Below are 19,180 nucleotides of genomic sequence, written 5' to 3' on the forward strand. Positions count from 1 at the left end.
TACAGAACTATGACAAGCTGCCCCTCTAGGAATCTATAGGTGTATTGAAATTCTTCACTCGGTACTTTGTCAAACTTACGACTATTTCTATATCTTATTTCATAGCCTCAATTATCTATACTTATGGCTTTACTACAACTAGGTAGGTCATACTATACCATAACTCTTACTTCGGTTTTTTTATTACCGAGGTCTGCTACCCAACTCTAGGTTACTCTCTCGTTGCTTATCTATATGTATAAATCTAAGTCCTTTAGTGATTCCTCATTACTTTTCATCTTAAGAACGACGGCTTAATATCATCTCATACTTTGTACTTTTATTCATCTATTGGTGATTCACCTTAACGTTGATCTATATTCTACCACTGATAATTTGAAATCTCTTACGTAATACATTATCACTAAGGCTCACGTTGCATCGGGGAATATTTGAAGTGATTTTCCTGATCCACCTAAGAAAAATACTATACTTCAATAACCGTATTTCATGGCATCCCAACGTGATTCATCTTATGGGGATATTCTAATCCTGTGCAATTCATAAAATCCCTTTTCTTTAAATCATTACTCAATTAAAGGCCTAGATGTCATCCTCTTATCAATCATAATTATACCCTTATTTTACTACCAGGGCATCATTTCATCTCTTCTAAATGCACCTAGTCTTAGACTCCTCCAAGTTAATTCAAGCTATATTGATCTTTCTTTAACTTACGAAAACCATCAGTTCTCTTGTTTTGATGGGCTTAATCCCAAGGCCTTACCTATTCTTGTCACCTTCTCACTCATCTTTACTTATCCTTACTCCTATCTACCTAAACCCTTGTCGCTCTACGATACTATATCTTGTGACCTACACATATCTATTCATACTACTTGCAACCTTCCTTTAACTTGATAGCACCATAGATTTCCTTTCGTGCCTTCTCAGTTGCCTTTAAACATAAGCAATTACTTTTACTGGTCGTTCTACCACTTGCTTCATGAATACATAGGTTATCTCACTGCCCACAAATACTGGAATTTTTTGTAACTCATATGATCTCAAATATCACCTTTTGATTTTTTTTCTTCCCGTTCATTAGGCACGATAGGTGCCACTTTCTTATGGAGTGCATACAATGTTGTTGTGAGAGTGTTGTTACAAGACCATTTCTTCTTTATGTCACTATGCTTAAGTTGAAGCCTTTTTCCTTATTTCCTCAGCTAGTCTTTCTTTGTAGTACTTAAGGGAGGCCATTTGATTCATGTAAAGTAGCGAGCTTATTACATCGTATACCCGAAAGAATATTTGATGTTCTTACTCGCCTATAATTATCCTTAGTTATTTACCTCCACGCCCTTGTGCTCGTAGGGTTGCTTCAGAACTGAAATTTATGACTGTCTTCCCTATGGCACCGTCTTTTATTTTCATAAAACTTATACAGTATCTTTAACAACCCCAACTTCTATCTGAATATTTCTCAAGGATTACGATGCCATATCTGCGAGACTGAATTCACTATATTAGGGTTCACTATGCTTATCTTGTACAATTTGCTGATTTGTCTGTATCCTCTTGTCTAGCCATAAATACGCTCTTCCTGAATCAACTACTAACTACTCGTTGGTCCATTCTCATATCTATATTCTGCGTAATCTCTTTTGGGTTATGTCCTTTGTCTTAACTTACCCCTTGCATTAGCTCCTTATGTATCAAGTGTTCATTTACACTTATTTATCAATAACATCTAGTGCTAGAACCCTTATTGCCTCTCCCCGGCGTCATGCTTGCATAATGTTCTGGAGTCGTATCATATCCGTAGGATCTGAGTAAATGCAATGTCATTCCTTTCAACTTTCTACCACAATCTTCCTTTACTATTCCATAGTTACCTGAACCACATAACTCCGACATAATACCATATCACACCATATTCCCCCTTTAGGGGAGTACTAATATTTAATGCTATGAAGATTTACCTATAATATTTTACCTCTTCATCTTTGGCGTCTTTTCACATCATCACAGACTCTTACTCGCCTTGCCGTAATCCTTCTGTACCAGGGATAACCGAATTTCTTACGCACAAAGGTGACATCTAGTGTAACTAGCACACTTAGTCCCTTAAGCTTAACTCTACTCACAGTGCTTGCTTTAGGGAAGCGTCGTCCTGAATGACCTTTAAAGGTTATTCTTTTGTTGTCCATTCTATTATCGCCGGAACGCGATCTCTGAAGTTCTCACGATGCCAACCATTACCAAATCCTTCGGTCCCTAATTCACGTTCAGTTTATCTTGTTCACTGGCCCATACTAATTTTTTTTTTATTCTGGGGGTCTAACTTTTCCTTCTGATAATCACGTTGGAGTCACCAACTTATTTCTCGAAATGAGGATATGACTTTATGGATTATACTCTTTTATTATCTCAAGGCCTATCACATCTTGTCTTTTCCTTTACTTGACTATAGAATCTGTAGTCCTGTCATATTTTGATTTACCGTTATCATCCATTTATCACATCTTACTCATAATGCTTCATTTACTTTTTTCTTATTGTCCTGCTAATATTTCTATCTATCACCTTATTCTGAAAATTTTAACAAAATATTCTTTCACTTTTAGCCCCTCTTGATTCACTTCACTGGCTTTTCGGGTCGCCTAACACTCTCTTTTTACTAGGGACGAGAGCTATACAAATATAAATATTTATCCCTTCTAGGATTCCAATGCCAGTCTTCTGAAATTTCTGAATATTCTAGTGTTCATATCTGACTGTACTATTCTAAGGTCGTGTTCTATGGCAAAATGAAGATAAACACGGCCTAAGACCTATATATATCAAGTTTGAAAAAGTCAAAGAGGTGCTAGCTTGGCACCCTCTCATTGGCCCATCTTCCGACACTTATATCTTTTTATCTGGATGTTGTACGAACGAACGATTAAGAGAGTTGAAAACTACATTCCACGACCTTCAATTTGGTATATAATATGTCCCAAAAAGACCTCATATAACACACGAAATGTATTGCTCAAAAAGCTTTAGTGACACACCTACTTGTCACCTATGCAGTCTCGCGAAACTGCAAATATCTCTCTACTCCGATGTCGTATCAACAAACGGTTTAATGCGTTAGAAAATAGACTCGTAGATATTCAATTTGATATGTGGATCATCCCGTAATTCCAAGTATATTGGAAGAAAAGCTCCGCAACATTTGACCTAATTTTCAGCACCTTTATGAATGTAACTTGTGATGACCTTTGCCAACTTTTGTTCCACAACTCGCTTGACTTAAAAACGTAACACACGACTATCATAAGCGTAAAATAACTCATAACATAACCTACTTATCATGTTAATCACCCTATTCTTATCCCAAGATTACATGTTATAATATTCCCAACTTGTCGACTTTCGGCGAAACTTATTTTTTTTAGTTTGCTTAGCTTCTAAATCTTTTAACCCTCTTGGTACTTGTTATCTATGATCTTAAAGATTTGTAACCTCCAAGGTAACATAATTAACTTACCATATGTACTTTCAAAAATGATCTCATTTCTGAGGTTACATCAATTGACTTATGACGTACTCTCACGTACGAAAACATGTGGTGTAACAGTTTCATTGGATAAGAAATAGGAATTTGAAATTTAATTCAAACAATATGATCACACAACATGATTTATATTCTCAGCGCATTGCGCGGATACTATATTAGTAAATTTTAAATAGCTACTTCTAGTCATTTTTTTAAATTAAAATCAAACTAAATTTGATCAATTTTTAAAATTCAAAACCAAAATCAAATCAAACAAATTTTATTTTTTGATCGGTTGGATCGATTTTCTGGTTCTTATAAACACCCCTCCGCAACAATCAACCTTTTGGATTAAAGATGGTTCATTGCTTCTATTTAATAGACCGAACCTGACCCGAAATACTCGGTTCAAGAGGAAAAACAAAGATAATCCTAAAATTTCCAAGGTTAGCTGAAACTTGAAAGATACGTTAGACAGAGTAGAGAAGGAAGATGAGTGAGAGAACAGTGCCCAGAAGAGAGAGTCCATGGGGTTTGCCTGAGGGTGATACCAGACAACCTAAGGCCCATCGCTGCAACGACCGCGTCGAGGATGTTGTTCAGGTCTTCATTCTAAACCCCTCTCTTTTAACCCCTTTTCTCTATTTATCCTTCCAAGTCAGAATTTCGCCCTGCAGATTTATTAAATTATTGTTCTTGTGTTTGATTTTTTATATCAATACTGATTCATGACTCTTTATGTGTATTCTTGTTGGCATTTTAGTCTAATTGATTAACTGTTTCCCTATTAGATTCTAAAAAACACATATTAACTTGGATCTGTTGTAAGCCTGGAGTTTGAACACTGAAAGCTGTTTCGACCATCTTGTCATTTTCTGAAAATGAGAAAAAAAACTGATCTTGGGTTTTGACATACCACATGCCTAAAGCTGGTTCTTGCTCTGATATCATGTTTAAAATGGACTTTGGACCAAACTCAAATCTTAAAACATTGCTCAAGTGGTGCGTATTGTTCAGGAGCATATAAGGAGACTACAATCCATACACTTAACTGATTTTGGGATTTTGCTAAAAGATGAGGTCAACTAAAAACCATTTAGCTCTACTTTCTAACTGTAAAATCCATGATGCAAAACCTAGATGCAAAAGTGATGGTTTACTAGTCTACAAGTAGGTAAAAGAAGAGTTAGGAAAGGATGAAAGATGACGCTTGTGCAATTCAAGAGTTGTTCTTTTGACTGAGAATAAATCGTCCCACTTAGAATTTCTTCCCTAAAGTAAGGTTGTTTAAACAACACAAGTTTCACCAAAAAGTCGTAGATGTCAACTTTTACTTCCGATTTTGTTTGCTTTAATAAATGCTTAGTTGCTTAGGAATTTCAGAACCTGATATTCTACGCATAGTTTACTTATAAGTTATAAGCAATGAGAAAGCTACATATTATGTACTGCTACAACTAGTGGATTAAATAAAAAGAAAGACTTGAAGCATCCATAGTAATGGGCCATTGTCTGCTTTTTTGATTCACTGCAAACCATTGAGCTACTAGAAGAAACTTAGCTCTGGAAAAAATTGTATCTGTTCTAGCTTATAGACCAAATTGCACTTTCATCTAAAAAGAAACATAAAGCCTTTAAATAGCTGTACGATAGCTAACTGTGAATGATCAATGTATAATCTATGTATGCTGGCTAGAAAAAGTAAACATTGAATCTGGCTGGCTATTTGTGTAATAATCTCATTAAAAAATTAGGGTTTGGTGGGGGTGGGGGGTGGGGGGCTGCTATAAGTTCGATGTACCAGTATCTATTCATTGGTTGCATTCTGCCCCTATTTCCAAAATCAGATATTCAACTCTTTTGAATGTTCTGAGTTCGCCACTGCTGTTGCAGATTCTGTAGTATTACCAGTGCACATGTACATCATAGCATTTTGTGCTTGTTTATCTTTGCTTTTTCAGCTGAAGTATTTTTAATATTATGCAGGCGTGTTTTGAGGGCAATCCATTTAAAACGATACCAGGGCCTTTCAAGCTATTCTGGCGGTGCATGCGTTCAAAGCCTGGGTAAGCTTTAATTCATTCCATAGATCTACTTTGATATGTTGTGGTGTTATGTCATTCTATGTCATCTAACACATAACAACCATCTTCTTATAAATATTGAATTTCAAATTTAAATATTGGCTTACTTTATTTTTTATTTTTCGTTTATCCATAAAGAGATCTTGGAGTAAAGTTGAAAATCTTGAACAATTAGTCTATATAAAACCCGAAAAAATTGTCATTTATATCAAAAAATATGTAGTCGTGCCGATTGTAAATACATAATACAAATAGGCCAAAGCTTTTATACGCAGAAGTCACATAAGCACTAAAATCTTTGGAGCCAAGTGTCAAGTTTTGACAATCATGAACTAGGTTGTTTGGTGCCTGAGCTTAGATGTTGCAAAAGAACAACTCGTGACAGCAATGAATTTCAGTCTCAACATCTTTGAAAGTGGTAAGACGAATCATGTGGAAGGAAGATTTTTTCAGGGGGTTGGAGAGAGAAAGGGGTAAACTTGAAGAGAGAAGCTAAGAGAAGGCAAGAAATCGGGGAAAAGATACAGTAAATATTGAAGAATACTTGAGGGTATGTCAAATAGCTTTCAAATCTTCAAAAGTCCGCTTGTTAAATATTTTGTGATTGAGGCTAAAGAGATAATTTTCCAACACTGAAACAAACAAACAAGTAGGAATCGTATAAATAAGAAAAAGAAACAAAGAAATACAGTTTGGATGAAGTGCCAAATATAACTCCAAGCAATTAATTGAAAGTTCTCTTATTTTGCTTTTAGTTGGTATAAATTTATGTTTTTTTTTGGTAAGAGGGGAAATCCGCAGCCGCTAAAACCTCTGCCCTTCGGGTGAGGACTCTGTGGTGAGCACTTTGTGCGCACTGGATAAACCTCCCCCTGTGTAATAGCCTGCAAACCACACAGGGGATGTAAACCGTACTAGGCAAGCCCTGTGCGACATGCTCAACCCAGAAGGCATTGAGGGGGATTCGATATCCTCCAAACCAACTGGTATAAATTTATGTTCCTATCGTGATAAAGAAAAGGCCTATCTAACTTTCTACGCGACATGGTTGTGCAGGGAAGAGCCAACTGAGCCATTCTATTACTTGCAGTTGGAGCCCCCCAAGAGAGAAGTGCACCTTGAATAGAGCCTTGCTTTTGCTATAATCGAAACCTTTAATAAGGTTGTTTACTATCCTGTCGCTCTAGGTTGTGTTACTTGACGATAGGAATCTGCACTTTGGAAGGTTGTTCCCATCAAAATATTCCCCCAATGAAGATTGAAAGTTTATATTCGGTTTTCCTCTGTTTTCTAATAAGGGCAGATATCTAATCTAAAATGATGATATAGATAGAACTTCGAGATACTACACTATTCTGATTGTTATGTTTGTTGGCGACTACTGAATGGGCTCCGGTTGCAACTTCTATCCTGTGAGTTTCTGATACGGTGGAGATTTCATTCCTCGGTGTCTGGACTCCTGTCTCTCTCTTTGTTGCGTTTACTTTAATGTATGCTTGTTCCTGGTTGTATATATTCGATTATTTTTTGCCTTTAACTTCTAACTTCATAGGATTTCGTTCTACTGTTTTTATATGATATTTTCTTAACATGTTTGGCATCTCTAATTTGTCCATTGGAACTTCATTGATGGTAATGTTATAGAAGTATGGCTCATAATGTGATCAATGAACTTGACTAGAAGGTAGTAAACCCTATATTCTAAGAAATTTGCAGAACATGCAATTTGAACGTCATTATATACAACAAGAATGAAATAAGAAGGAAAATTTTTCTCCATTGCATAAGATGTCATACGAAGGCAACCCGAATTTTCACTGGTTGTAGCAATACTAACAAAATCCAGTGACTGGTTGGCTGAGAACCATTTCCTTTTCCTGGGGTTTTGTGGATTTTTCGTATCTACAGTCATTGATCAGTTTGCTACAAAATGGAAGTAAAACTAGAAGTCAATGATTGGTTCTCCAATGGTGAGGTTACGTTCCATCGTCCAGGGTAAGTTGAAGAGCTTGGCTGTGATGAACTTGAAGATCTTGTTGACATTTATGTTGTATGTTGCACTTGAGAAGAATAGTGTTGCATTCAGTGCTTTTGCATATGCTCTTGCCTGTTCAAAATCACATTGAAATGCTGTAAATATCAGTTTCCTTTCATGATCTGACCAAAATCAACAAAAAATATGGTACTAAGTACATATCCAGTAGTTCAGAACAATAAAAGATACAGAAGGAATAAGTATCTCTATTTATGTTCCCAATAACTGAATGGTGGATTTTGCTCAAACTATCAATTTCAATTCCTTTTCCATGTGTTACATCTGCAGTATGACTTTTCCTTGCTTATCTTAGAACCCAACACCTTCACTCCCTCCATATTCCTTCTACAAGCTGATGATATCAAAATTTATCCGTCTTTAAAAGGCAGCTCGGTGCACAAGGCAATCAGAGACGAAATCAGGATTTGAACCTTATGGATTCGGGATTCTAGTTCGTTTATGTTTCTGGGTTCTAAATTAACAATTCATATGTATTCAATTGAATTTTTTAAGACAAATACAAGGTTTAGACCAAAGTTACTGATTTCGGTCGAACCTGCAAATCCTATGCTAGCTCCGCCCCCGAAGGTAATTTCACGTTCGTGCAAGGTCTGGGAAGGGCTGGACCCAAGGGGTGTGATGTAGACAACCTAACTTAATGCAAGCATTAGTTTCCGCTTCCACGACTCGAACCCGTACCCTATAGGTCACACAGAATACAATTTTACCGTTGCTCCAAGCTCCTCTAAAAGAATTATCCGTCTCTCTAGCCACAATTACAATCTTTATAGGGGTCATTAAAGAATGAGACAGATACCTGACTGGCGATGGTCCATTGCAAATCTAATGGCAATTGTACAAAATCATCAAATTTTGTCCCTATCATTACTGGAATTGCCGTCTGAAATGAACAAAGCTATGTCAGACCAATAGACCCTTAAGCAGTTGAATTTGGAAGAAAAATATAACAATAAGAAAATCCAAATCAAGAGATTGCTCTACCTGATTCCATTGTCGTGCTTGTTGATACCAGCTAATAACACTGTAATTGAACAGTAAAACAATTTAGACAAGAAAATATGTTCAAAAACTAGTTTATAATACTCTCATTTGTTTTCCTTTAAAATAAGAAAACATCAAAAATATGATACCTCTTCAGTGTACACCGACTTGTAAGATCAAACATGAATAACATTGCTACAGAGTCTTTACAAGCGATTGGAATTTGTGTAGAGGCAGACAAATCACCTGCATTATTATTTCCAAGTAATTTCAGTCAAATTCACATATTTGCAGATTTAGCTCCCTAATGTTTTGCTACCCTTTTCACAACTAACCAAAAAAAGTTGTTGGATGTATATATACCTTGGACTTCCCAGATACTATAGGAGATCCTTGCCCCTTTAATACACAGAATTTTATCCATTTGATTTAATCCTGTTGTTGAAAAACTTTCTTCTCCTGTTTCCTTTCCTACATACTTTGTCTTCAATCAACATGAAAGCCAAAACCAACGTTAGAAAAAATAAATCAAAACCATCCAATAAAAAAAAAAATGTCGGTGCGCAAAGTTTTCGCTATGAGCGGGATTCGGGAAAGGGCCGAACAACGAGGGTCTATTGTACCGCAGCCTTACACTGCATTTCTGCAAGAGCCTGTTTCCACGGCTTGAACTCGCAAACTCCTTGAAAAACACTATTATTACTATAACACTTACCAGGAAACTTGTCTTGCCAATTTGGTTATCACCCAATAGACATATCTTTAGGGCAACCAAATCCTCCAAAGATTCCTTAGAGTGATCACAGCAGCACTTCATATTAAAGCCACCGTCGGGGACAGCCTCGCCGGACGGCGAAGGCGGCGTGGTGGTGGTGGTAGGAGAGGAAGAGGAATGTTGTCGTGACAATTGCCTATACTTAATGGATTTGCCTATACAGCAACCAACAAGTTGGTTCCAAAGTGACTTCACATACTTTTGAAGTATTGAAACTTTGCAAATTATTTTCCGTTTCTTGTTCAGCTTAAACATTCTTCTATAACAAAGCAGTAAATGCTTCGTCATTTTATTCTTTTATGCTAGTGGTTTTTGAATGAGTTTAAGTGGTGGACGGCCTCAAGAGGAGCTTCTGCTCTAGGCCATGAAAGTGAAAGCAAGACTCTTTTACACACTCATATTTCTTTCCTTATAATAATTATTATAAATTATTTAATTAATTATTTTTGATTTTTTAACATTTATGGGGTTAAGGACAATTGGAGGAGTAACGGTTGCCGGCGTTACGGGGGAAGGGGTGACTGATTCTGTGGGTCAAAAAAGTCAGAATATGTTAAGATGTCCTTGTCTTTATCTGCTTTCTACTCGGTTTGATCCTAAAGAGGAGTTATTTGATAATAATTTATGGTATATTAATTGGTAGTTCTTGGAATGAGGAAACTGTTTGTGGATCTAAGTTTTCTTTTTTTCATGTTTGTGGAGGATATATATGGGACGGGTTGGTTCAGATTTTTTAAATTATCAAATCAAATTAATTGTATCGGGTTATTAAATTTAAATATCAAACCAAACCAATAAAAATCGGATTTTTTAATTTTAGTTTTTCTCTGATTTTTTGGGTTTTCGGGTTTTTTTTCTCATAAAGTCCTCATAGCACAAAACGTAAAATTTATGCTCTAAATATTTCTTTAATCCTAATAAAACAGAACTATATAATGTATTTTTTAATAAAATAATATAAATATGAGATGACTCATGACATTGTACTAAAATATTCAACAATAAAAATAATAAAATTGCATAAAATAAATATTATTAATACGCCATAATGAAAACAAACATAATTTAAAATTATGACTAATAAGTACTATTATTTACATGACTAAACTAAAAGAAAATTAAGTTATACATTTTATCTAAACATGGAAAAACTAAAAAATAGATATCCAACACTATTTTCATTCATAGTACAATTGAATTGAATGTCTTGAATTAGCATTAGTATTGATTTGATTTTGGTTTAGTATTTATTTGAGTAACTAACATTTATGGACTATAAAACTTATTGGAGCATATATCCAAAAATTATAAGCCCAAGCTTGAAATAATATGTTAAAAGATAAAACTATGAAAAAGCTTAAAAAATATTTATAAACTACACTACCATCAATATTTTATGTATTAAATATATTTAAAACTTCTATACATATAATGTCTGGTTGGTTTAGTTTCAATTTTATTTTTTTTTAGTTAAAACCAAGCCAAACCAAATATGGTCGGGTTTTCTTTTTCCAACACCAAATCATAATCGGAATTTTTTTTTCTCGGTTTGACTCAAATTATCGGATTGGTGCGATTTATCGATTTTATTTGTACACCCCTATCAGTGGATCTACTTGATCACTGCAAAATTTAGACTTTGATTACTGCACTTTTCTTTGAATTCGGTTACATATTATATTATTAATATAGTTTAATAGCAACAAATTATTTATTCTCTTTTAAAAATTATCAATTCAAGACAATTGCTTGATTTGCTTATTTTCTGGAACAAAGTAGCCGTGGCAGAACTAGAAACTTCGACAAGGAGATTCGAAAAACCCAAGGACATCACATCTGAATATTTGAATATGTATTTCTCTTATGTAAAGGCCATACAAAATTTTATCCCTCCGCCGCTGCAAAAAAAGCTAGTAGTAATCTTATTATCAAATAATCCTACAGTTAAGGCATTCAATTTGGCATCTTCGTCAGCTATCTATTAGTCTTTCGTTTTATTTATTGCATTTCACCTCCTTCTTAGGTTGAGAGGAAAATAAAATGTAATTATAGTCTGTAGATAAGATAAATATAAGATTTAGAATAATTCTTAAATGTAGTTACAGATAAGGTTTAAAAAAATTCATGTACATGTCTACATGTAAAATACTAGTGAATGAATGCAAAGTGTCACGGGCCCGATTCCTTACGCTCGTCAGCGATACCTAATTGCCCGTGCGGCGCCTACAGTTCCCCTCGCTGCAGGCCAGCCTTTCTCCTTTCCAGGTTTTTCAAGCACGATCATGTGCCCGTGGTAAAGCCTGCCTGGAAGGCATGCTCCAACTTGTGTTACCCGTAAGATGTCTAGGCTCCTGGCCTCGACATGTCGTGGCGCTTCTCGTCTTAGGATCATAATCCATGCGTGCCCTGGGGGCTGGCTTAGGGCATGTCTTGTCCCTCGCCTAAGACTGAGCATCGCTCTCGCGTGCACAACCCAATCCTCAAGCTTGACACTCACCTGGTGTATCTGCAACCCGGCTTGCGCCTCGCCCGAGTAAGGCAACCTTTAGTCCTTGGCCATTGTCATGTGTGTCTTTCGTGCCATGCCCATACATAGCCCTCGCGACACACTTCCATCCCGTCTAGTGCAGTGTCGCCCCACAACTGCACGTTTAGGCCAACGGACCCTTGCTCGCATGGCTGAACCCAAGCCATGCTTACAAGTCGACACATGATGCCCCTAAGATAGGTGCATCAAGTATCCAATCGGCATGGAGGTCTCTTTCCAACATTTCGGCAACTCGCGGAGCATAGCCGTACCACATATCAACCTCCAAAGCCCGTTTGGTACCCAACGCTAGCCCGAAGGCGTCGCGCCGTCCATAGAGTTCACTAACTCATATGGATACCTAGGACGCTCCTTTGAGTCGTCCAGGCAGGCCCTTGAGGTTGCCCTCAAGGTAGCTCATTCAATACGGCTTGGTGGCAACATGTATGGGGGAGGCAGGTCAGAGCTTTCATCACCTATACCCCCCTTATATATGCTTAAAATTAAAAAGCCCAAGTTACTTGAGTAGACAAGTCTACGTCAGACAATCAGAAGAGCCTTTTCACACCAGTTCTTGGCCGAAATCACAACCCCAAAGTGCGGGTTGTTACATCCTCCCACACTCATTATGTCATCGTCCCTGATGATACATCATGGCCTATGACATCCCGGAGTCTTCCCCCTCAGGTATGTACTTCGCGGCACCCTTTGTCCTGTGGGTTGGACTTCCTCGAAGTCCAGCTCAAAAGGAGTCGTGCCCCATGCACTTCTCCCCCAAGTATCTTCCAAGCGTGCCTCTGTACTTCACCTCCTTTCGGTGTTCACTTAGAAAGTGCCTCCGCACTTGTACCCTTTGGTGTCTAACTTTGTGATTGACCACACTAGTCAATCACACCATGACCCTCACGACCTTCATGTCCGTCTGAAGCTTTTCCTTCAATGGTAAGCACATCAACGTGCTCTTTGGCGCGGCTCTAGTAGCTCAATCACTCACATAGACTTATAACGCCCTCCGACATAGCTCCTGTAGCCTTTCGCTCCCGTAGCTTTTCCCTTGCCTTGAAGATGTGTTCGCTTCCAGACTCACAACTTCGCCCTCATGCCTCTTGCATAGGCGGGATCCTCCCACACTTGATGTGGAGGATACTTCTTAGCGTTGTCATCCCACTTGGCATTCGGCCAGATCTTGGGATGACTCTTGGTGAGTAGTACATTCTCAAAGTCATAGCATCGCCGCATTCCCGAACAAAGCTCTTTGTTTTCCAACTGTCACTTCCTCAACAAGTACCCAATTCTCCCGGTAGTAGGTCAATACTCGCCCTATAGACAGGTACTCTCTTGGTCCTGCTAGCACGGTTTCCCGGTCCGGTTGTGCCTCGCACTTGAACTCTCAACGGTCCTCGATCATTCGGCGTACCCCTTTCCAGAATGATGACATCTTCTACCTTGGAAATTCGCTCAATTCTGAAGCTTCGCTATTCCCTCGAATCCGTCTTCTCATATTGGCAATGCCCTCAGGCAGTCCAAAAGTCTATCCCGAAGGAAAGACGCTCAACTGATGCGTCGCGCACATCCTTGGCAAGATCTCCGCTATGATCATGCCCAATGTTTATAGTCCATGGCTCCCACTCTTTGCAATATGGTTGCACGACCTGGCAAACATGGCCTTCTCTTAACCATCCGACTCATCGGCATATTACCGCATTCAGTAGCACCCTATATTTCTTCGACCAGCAGTATCGGGTTCTCGGTCTCTACTGGCATATGAACATAAATCTCTGCTTTGACATGATCTCTGCACTGACATCCAAAATGCACTCGCCATCTCCACTGTTTGCCTTGACATTGTGTCATGGCATAGTATGGCCTTAATCAGCTCTGATACCACGTGTCACAGGCCCGATTCCTTACTCTTGTCAGCGGCACCTAATTGCACGTGCAGCGCCTACAGTTACCATTGCTGAAGGCCAGCCTTTCTCCTTTTCCAGGTTTTTCAAGCACGATCCTGTGCCTGTGGTGAAGCCTGCCTGGAAGGCATGCTCCAACTTGTGCCGCCCATAAGATGTCTAGGCTCCTGGCCTCGACATGTCGTGGTACTTCTCGTCTTAGGATCATAATCCATGCGCTCCGTGGGGGTTGGCTTAGGACATGTCTTGTCCTTCGCCTAAGACTAAGCATCGCTCTCGCATGCACAGCCCAATCCTCAAGCTTGACACTCGCCTGGTGCATCCGTAACCCGGGTTGCGCCTCGCCCGAGTAAGGCAACCTTTAGTTCTTGGCCATTGTCATGTGCGTCTTTCGTGCCATGCCCATACATAGACCTCGCGAAACACTTTCATCCCGTCTAGTGCATTGTCGCCCCACAACTGCACGTTTAGGCCAACAGACCCTTGCTCGCATGGCTGAACCCAAGACATGCTTACAAGTCGACACTTGATACCCCTAATATAGGTGCATCAAGTATCCAATCGGCACGAAGGTCTCTTTCCAACATTTCGGCAGCCCGCGGGGTATAACCGTCCCACATATTAACCTCCAGCGCCCGTTTGGTGCCCAACGCTAGCCCGAAGGCGTCGTGTCATCTATAGAGTTTCCTAACTCATATGGATACCTAGGACGCTCCTTTGAGTCGTCTAGGCAGGCCATTGAGATTGCCCTCAAGGTAGCTCATTCATTACGGCTTGGTGGCAGCACGTATGGGGGAGGCAGGTCGGAGCTTTCATTACCTATACCCCATTATATATGCTTAAAATTAAAAAGCCCAAGTTACCTGAGTAGACAAGTCTATGTTAGACAATCAGAGGAGCCTTTTCTCACCAGTTCTTGGCCGAAGTCACAACCCCAAAGTGCGGGTTGTGACATCCTCCCGCACTCATTCTGTCATCGTCCCCGATGACACATCATGGCCTATTACATCCCGGAGTCTGCCCCCTCAGGTATGTACTCCGCGGCACCCTTTGTCCTGTGGGTTGGACTTCCTCGAAGTCCTGCTCAAAAGGAGTCGTGCCCCATGCACTTCTCCCCCAAGTATCTTCCAAGCGTGCCTCTACACTTCACCTCCTTTCGGTGTTCACTTGGAAAGTGCCTCCGCATTTGCACCCTTTGGTGTCTAACTTTGTGATCGACCCACACTAGTCAATCACACCATGATTCAATGGTAAGCACATCAACGTGCTCTTTGGCGCGGCTCTAGTAGCTCAATCACTCACATAGCCTTATAACGTCCTCCGGCATAGCTCCCGTAGCCTTTCACTCCCGTAGATTTTCCCTTGACTTCATTACCTTGAAGATATGTTCGCTTCCGGACTCACAACTTTGCCCTCATGCCTCTTGCATAGGCGGGATCCTCCCACACTCGATGTGGAGGATACTTCTTAGCGTTGTCTCCCACTTGGCATTCGGCCAGATCTTGGGACGACTCTTGGTGAGTACTACATTTTCAAAGTCATAGCATCGCCACATTCCCGAACAAAGCTCTTTGTTTTCCAACGGTCACTTCCTCAGCAAGTACCCAATGCTCCCAGTAGTAGGTCAATACTCGCCCTATAGACAGGTACTCTCTTGGTCCTGCTAGCATGGCTTCCCGGTCCGGTTGTGCCTCGCACTTGAACTCTCAAAGGTCCCCGATCATTCGGCGTACCCCTTTTCAGAATGATGACATCTTTTAACTTGGAAATTCGCCCAATTCTGAAGCTTCGCTATTCCCTCGAATCCATTTCTCCTCACCTTGGCAATGCCCTCAGGAAGTCCAAAAGTCTATCCCGAAGGAAAGATGCTCAACTGATGCGTCGCGCGCATCCTTTGCAAGTTCTGTGCTACGATCACGCCCAATATTTATAGTCCATGGCTCCCACTCTTTGCAATATGGTTGCACGACCTGGCAAACATGGCCTTCTCTTAACCATCCGACTCATCGGTATATTACTGCATTCAGTAGCACCCTAGACTTTCTTCGACCAACAGTTTTGGGTTCTCGGTCTCTGGTGGCATATGAACATCAATCTCTGCTTTGACATGATCTCCGCACTGACATCCAAAATGCACTCGCCATCTCCACTCTTTGCCTTGACATTGGGTCATGGCATAGTATGGCCTTAATCAGCTATGATACCATGTGTCACGGGCCCGATTCCTTATGCTCGTCAGCAGCACCTAATTGTCCGTGCGGCGCCTACAGTTCCCCTCGCTGCAGGCCAGCCTTTCTCCTTTTCCATATTTTTAAAGCACGATCTTGTGCCTGTGGTGAAGCCTACCTGGAAGACATGCTCCAACTTGTGCCACCCGTAAGATGTCTAGGCTCCTGGCCTCGACATATCGTGGTGCTTCTCGTCTTAGGATCATAATCCATGCGCTCCCTGGGGGTTGGCTTAGGACATGTCTTGTCCCTCGCCTAAGACTAAGCATCGCTCTCGTATGCACAGCCCAATCCTCAAGCTTGACACTCACTTGGTGCATCCGCAACCCGGCTTGCGCCTTGCCCGAGTAAGGCAACCTTTAGTCTTTGGCCATTGTCATGTGCGTCTTTCGTGCCATGCCCATACATAGCCCTCGCGACACACTTCCATCCCGTCTAGTACAGTGTCGCCCCACAACTGCAGGTTTAGGCCAACAGACCCTTGCTCGCATGGCTGAACCCAAGCCATGCTTACAAGTCGACACATGATGCCCCTAAGATAGGTGCATCAAGTATCTAATCGGCACAGAGGTCTCTTTCCAATATTTCGGCAGCCCGCTGGGCATAACCGTCCCACATATTAACCTCCAGCGCCCGTTTGGTGCCCAACGCTAGCCCGAAGGCGTCGTGTCGTCTATAGAGTTTCCTAACTCATATGGATACCTAGGACGCTCCTTTGAGTCGTCTAGGCAGGCCATTGAGATTGCCCTCAAGGTAGCTCATTCATTACGACTTAGTGGCAGCACGTATGGGGGAGGCAGGTCGGAGCTTTCATCACCTATACCCCATTATACATGCTTAAAATTAAAAAGCTCAAGTTACCTGAGTAGACAAGTCTACGTCAGACAATCAGAAGAGCCTTTTCTCACCAGTTCTTGGCCGAAGTCACAACCCCAAAGTGCGGGTTGTGACACAAAGTCACACATTAATTCACCATTTCTATTCATCCACATTAGTCACCTACTTAAAAATCGAGTAAATAAAGAATGAGAAATTACTAAACGAATCGACCTACAAGTACATGATAGAAAAGTTAGTTCATGTGTATACAAGATAGCCAACAAATGGAAAATGGTATTTCTTTTTCTCCTTTTTTTTTTAAATATTTAAAAGGGGAGAAAAACAATTGGACCCTTCATTTCAATTTTCAAATATATGATCATCAATCACGTAATGTTATTTGATTCTCCATGGCCCCCGACGAACCTAATGAGGAGACATTGGACTGATTTAATTAATTAATCTATTGGAGGACATAAATTAATCTAGTATACTCATTGACATTACATAATTTAATAGGTTTAAAAAATAAAAATAAATTTAAAAATGCATGTGAGTGGCATTGATTCGTTAAAACATATTTATATGTTCGTCTCTATCTTTTTTTTTTCTTTCGATTTTTCTTTAATGCTTCGCCTTTCTCTTTTTCTTTACGCCCATCCACTAATTTGAAATTTTATTATGCCTCTAATTAGGTGCCATGTGCGTGCACACATGTTTATGTTTCGTGGGGAGCTATACTTTTGGATACAGAGTGTTTCTCAAATTGAATTATAAGGTAATTAGCTAGACAGGTCTCTTCCTTATTCTATAACGACGAGCATAAACAAAAAATTAAATAAACGACAATAAGAGGGAGGCCTTAGAGCAATGACACAGTTATTTCCGTGTGATCTATAGGTCATGAATTCGAGCCGTAAAAGCAGTAGGCTATCTATATCACACACCCCTTAGGGTGTGGCCTTTCCTTAAACCCTCCGTGAACACGAGATATGTTATGAACCAAGCTCACTCCATATGAGCCTATGGGCTAGAAGTGGTGAATGAGACTAAGTCAATTGGGGTTATTGGGCTGAGTAAAATGTTGGAGAGCTTTATTTGGGATCCAGGTCCATTTAGCAAATGATTAAAATGGGACTAGGGGTTAGTAAGAAGGATTATGCGAATTGTGATGATGAATATGTTCTCTCTCATCTCTGCTCTATATCTTTGATTTCCTGATCTCCTTCTGTACGTCTCTGCTTCTAACCTCCTTCTTCTTATGAGTTCTTCTATCACTACAAGAAATCAGTCTTATTTCGGCGACCAAAGTCGCTACAAAATCCCTGAAAGTCGTTGTTACATGTTATCAGTGGCGACATTTGTGTTGCTACAAGCAAAATCGAAACTGAAAGGTATTTGTGGCGACACCAAAGGTCGCCACTAAAAGCGCATATTTTGCGGCGACATAGTTGCCACAAAAGGTGAAAACATTCGCTACAAAAATGGTTCCACAAGAATAAAAATTTAGCTGGGTCGCCACTGCTATTCACCTTTAGCGGCAACTACTATCGCTGCCAAAACATTTTTGTAGTGGCAAGTTAATGTCGCCACTATAAATGACTGTTAGTGGTGACTCGTGTCGCTACAATATAATAAATCATGAAAGACACAATAACTTTCTGTAGCGACTAAAGTCGCTGCAAAAGAAATAAACCAACAGTGGCAAAATTAACATTGCAACAATTACTAATATTTTGTGACAAAATAATGTCGCCACTAAAACCTATCTTCTCAAAAACTATAATGACCAAAATTATATATATTTCCGGTAGGAACCTAATTCTCTAAATTTAATGACTGGATATTTACATCAATTGACTACCATTATTAAAAGCAACTAATAATATTTAAAAAATACCAAAAGAATTTCTCAAACTGAATATTATATATATTTTCATTACTAAAAAGTCAATTACATAATACTACACGATACTTCATTGTGCATTATAATTGTGCGCATATACATATCCCAAAAAAGATAAAATATTAAGTGCCTTGTAGTTGCTCCTTGGTCGACACCATCCTTGAACGATACCATTGTTTAAGTACTTTGACCCTGCTAATATATATATATATATATATATATATATATATATATATATATATATATATATATATATATATATATATATATATATATATATATAAGGAACATAATGAGATTTTTTATATCAAAAAACATGCATAGAAAAACTTCTAAGGATAACAAAAGGGGGTCTACTAAGTTTAAAGATG

General features: G+C 39.4%; 1 protein-coding gene across 1 annotated transcript; it reads right to left on the minus strand.

Annotated features, from left to right (window-relative positions):
* Nucleotides 1-7,367: 7,367 nt before the first annotated feature.
* LOC107759570 (septum-promoting GTP-binding protein 1-like) lies at nucleotides 7,368-9,811 on the minus strand. Its single transcript, XM_016577543.2, has 6 exons — nucleotides 9,363-9,811; nucleotides 9,011-9,131; nucleotides 8,797-8,893; nucleotides 8,648-8,687; nucleotides 8,463-8,546; nucleotides 7,368-7,717 (listed from the first exon to the last, which is right to left on the minus strand). Exons 1-6 carry the CDS (start codon nucleotides 9,708-9,710, stop codon nucleotides 7,553-7,555), a joined length of 855 nt encoding a protein of 284 aa, XP_016433029.1. The 5' UTR covers nucleotides 9,711-9,811; the 3' UTR covers nucleotides 7,368-7,552.
* Between the last annotated feature and the right edge of the window lie 9,369 nt (nucleotides 9,812-19,180).

Source organism: Nicotiana tabacum, chromosome 2 (assembly GCF_000715075.1).
Source record: "Nicotiana tabacum cultivar K326 chromosome 2, ASM71507v2, whole genome shotgun sequence".
NCBI lineage: Eukaryota > Viridiplantae > Streptophyta > Magnoliopsida > Solanales > Solanaceae > Nicotiana > Nicotiana tabacum.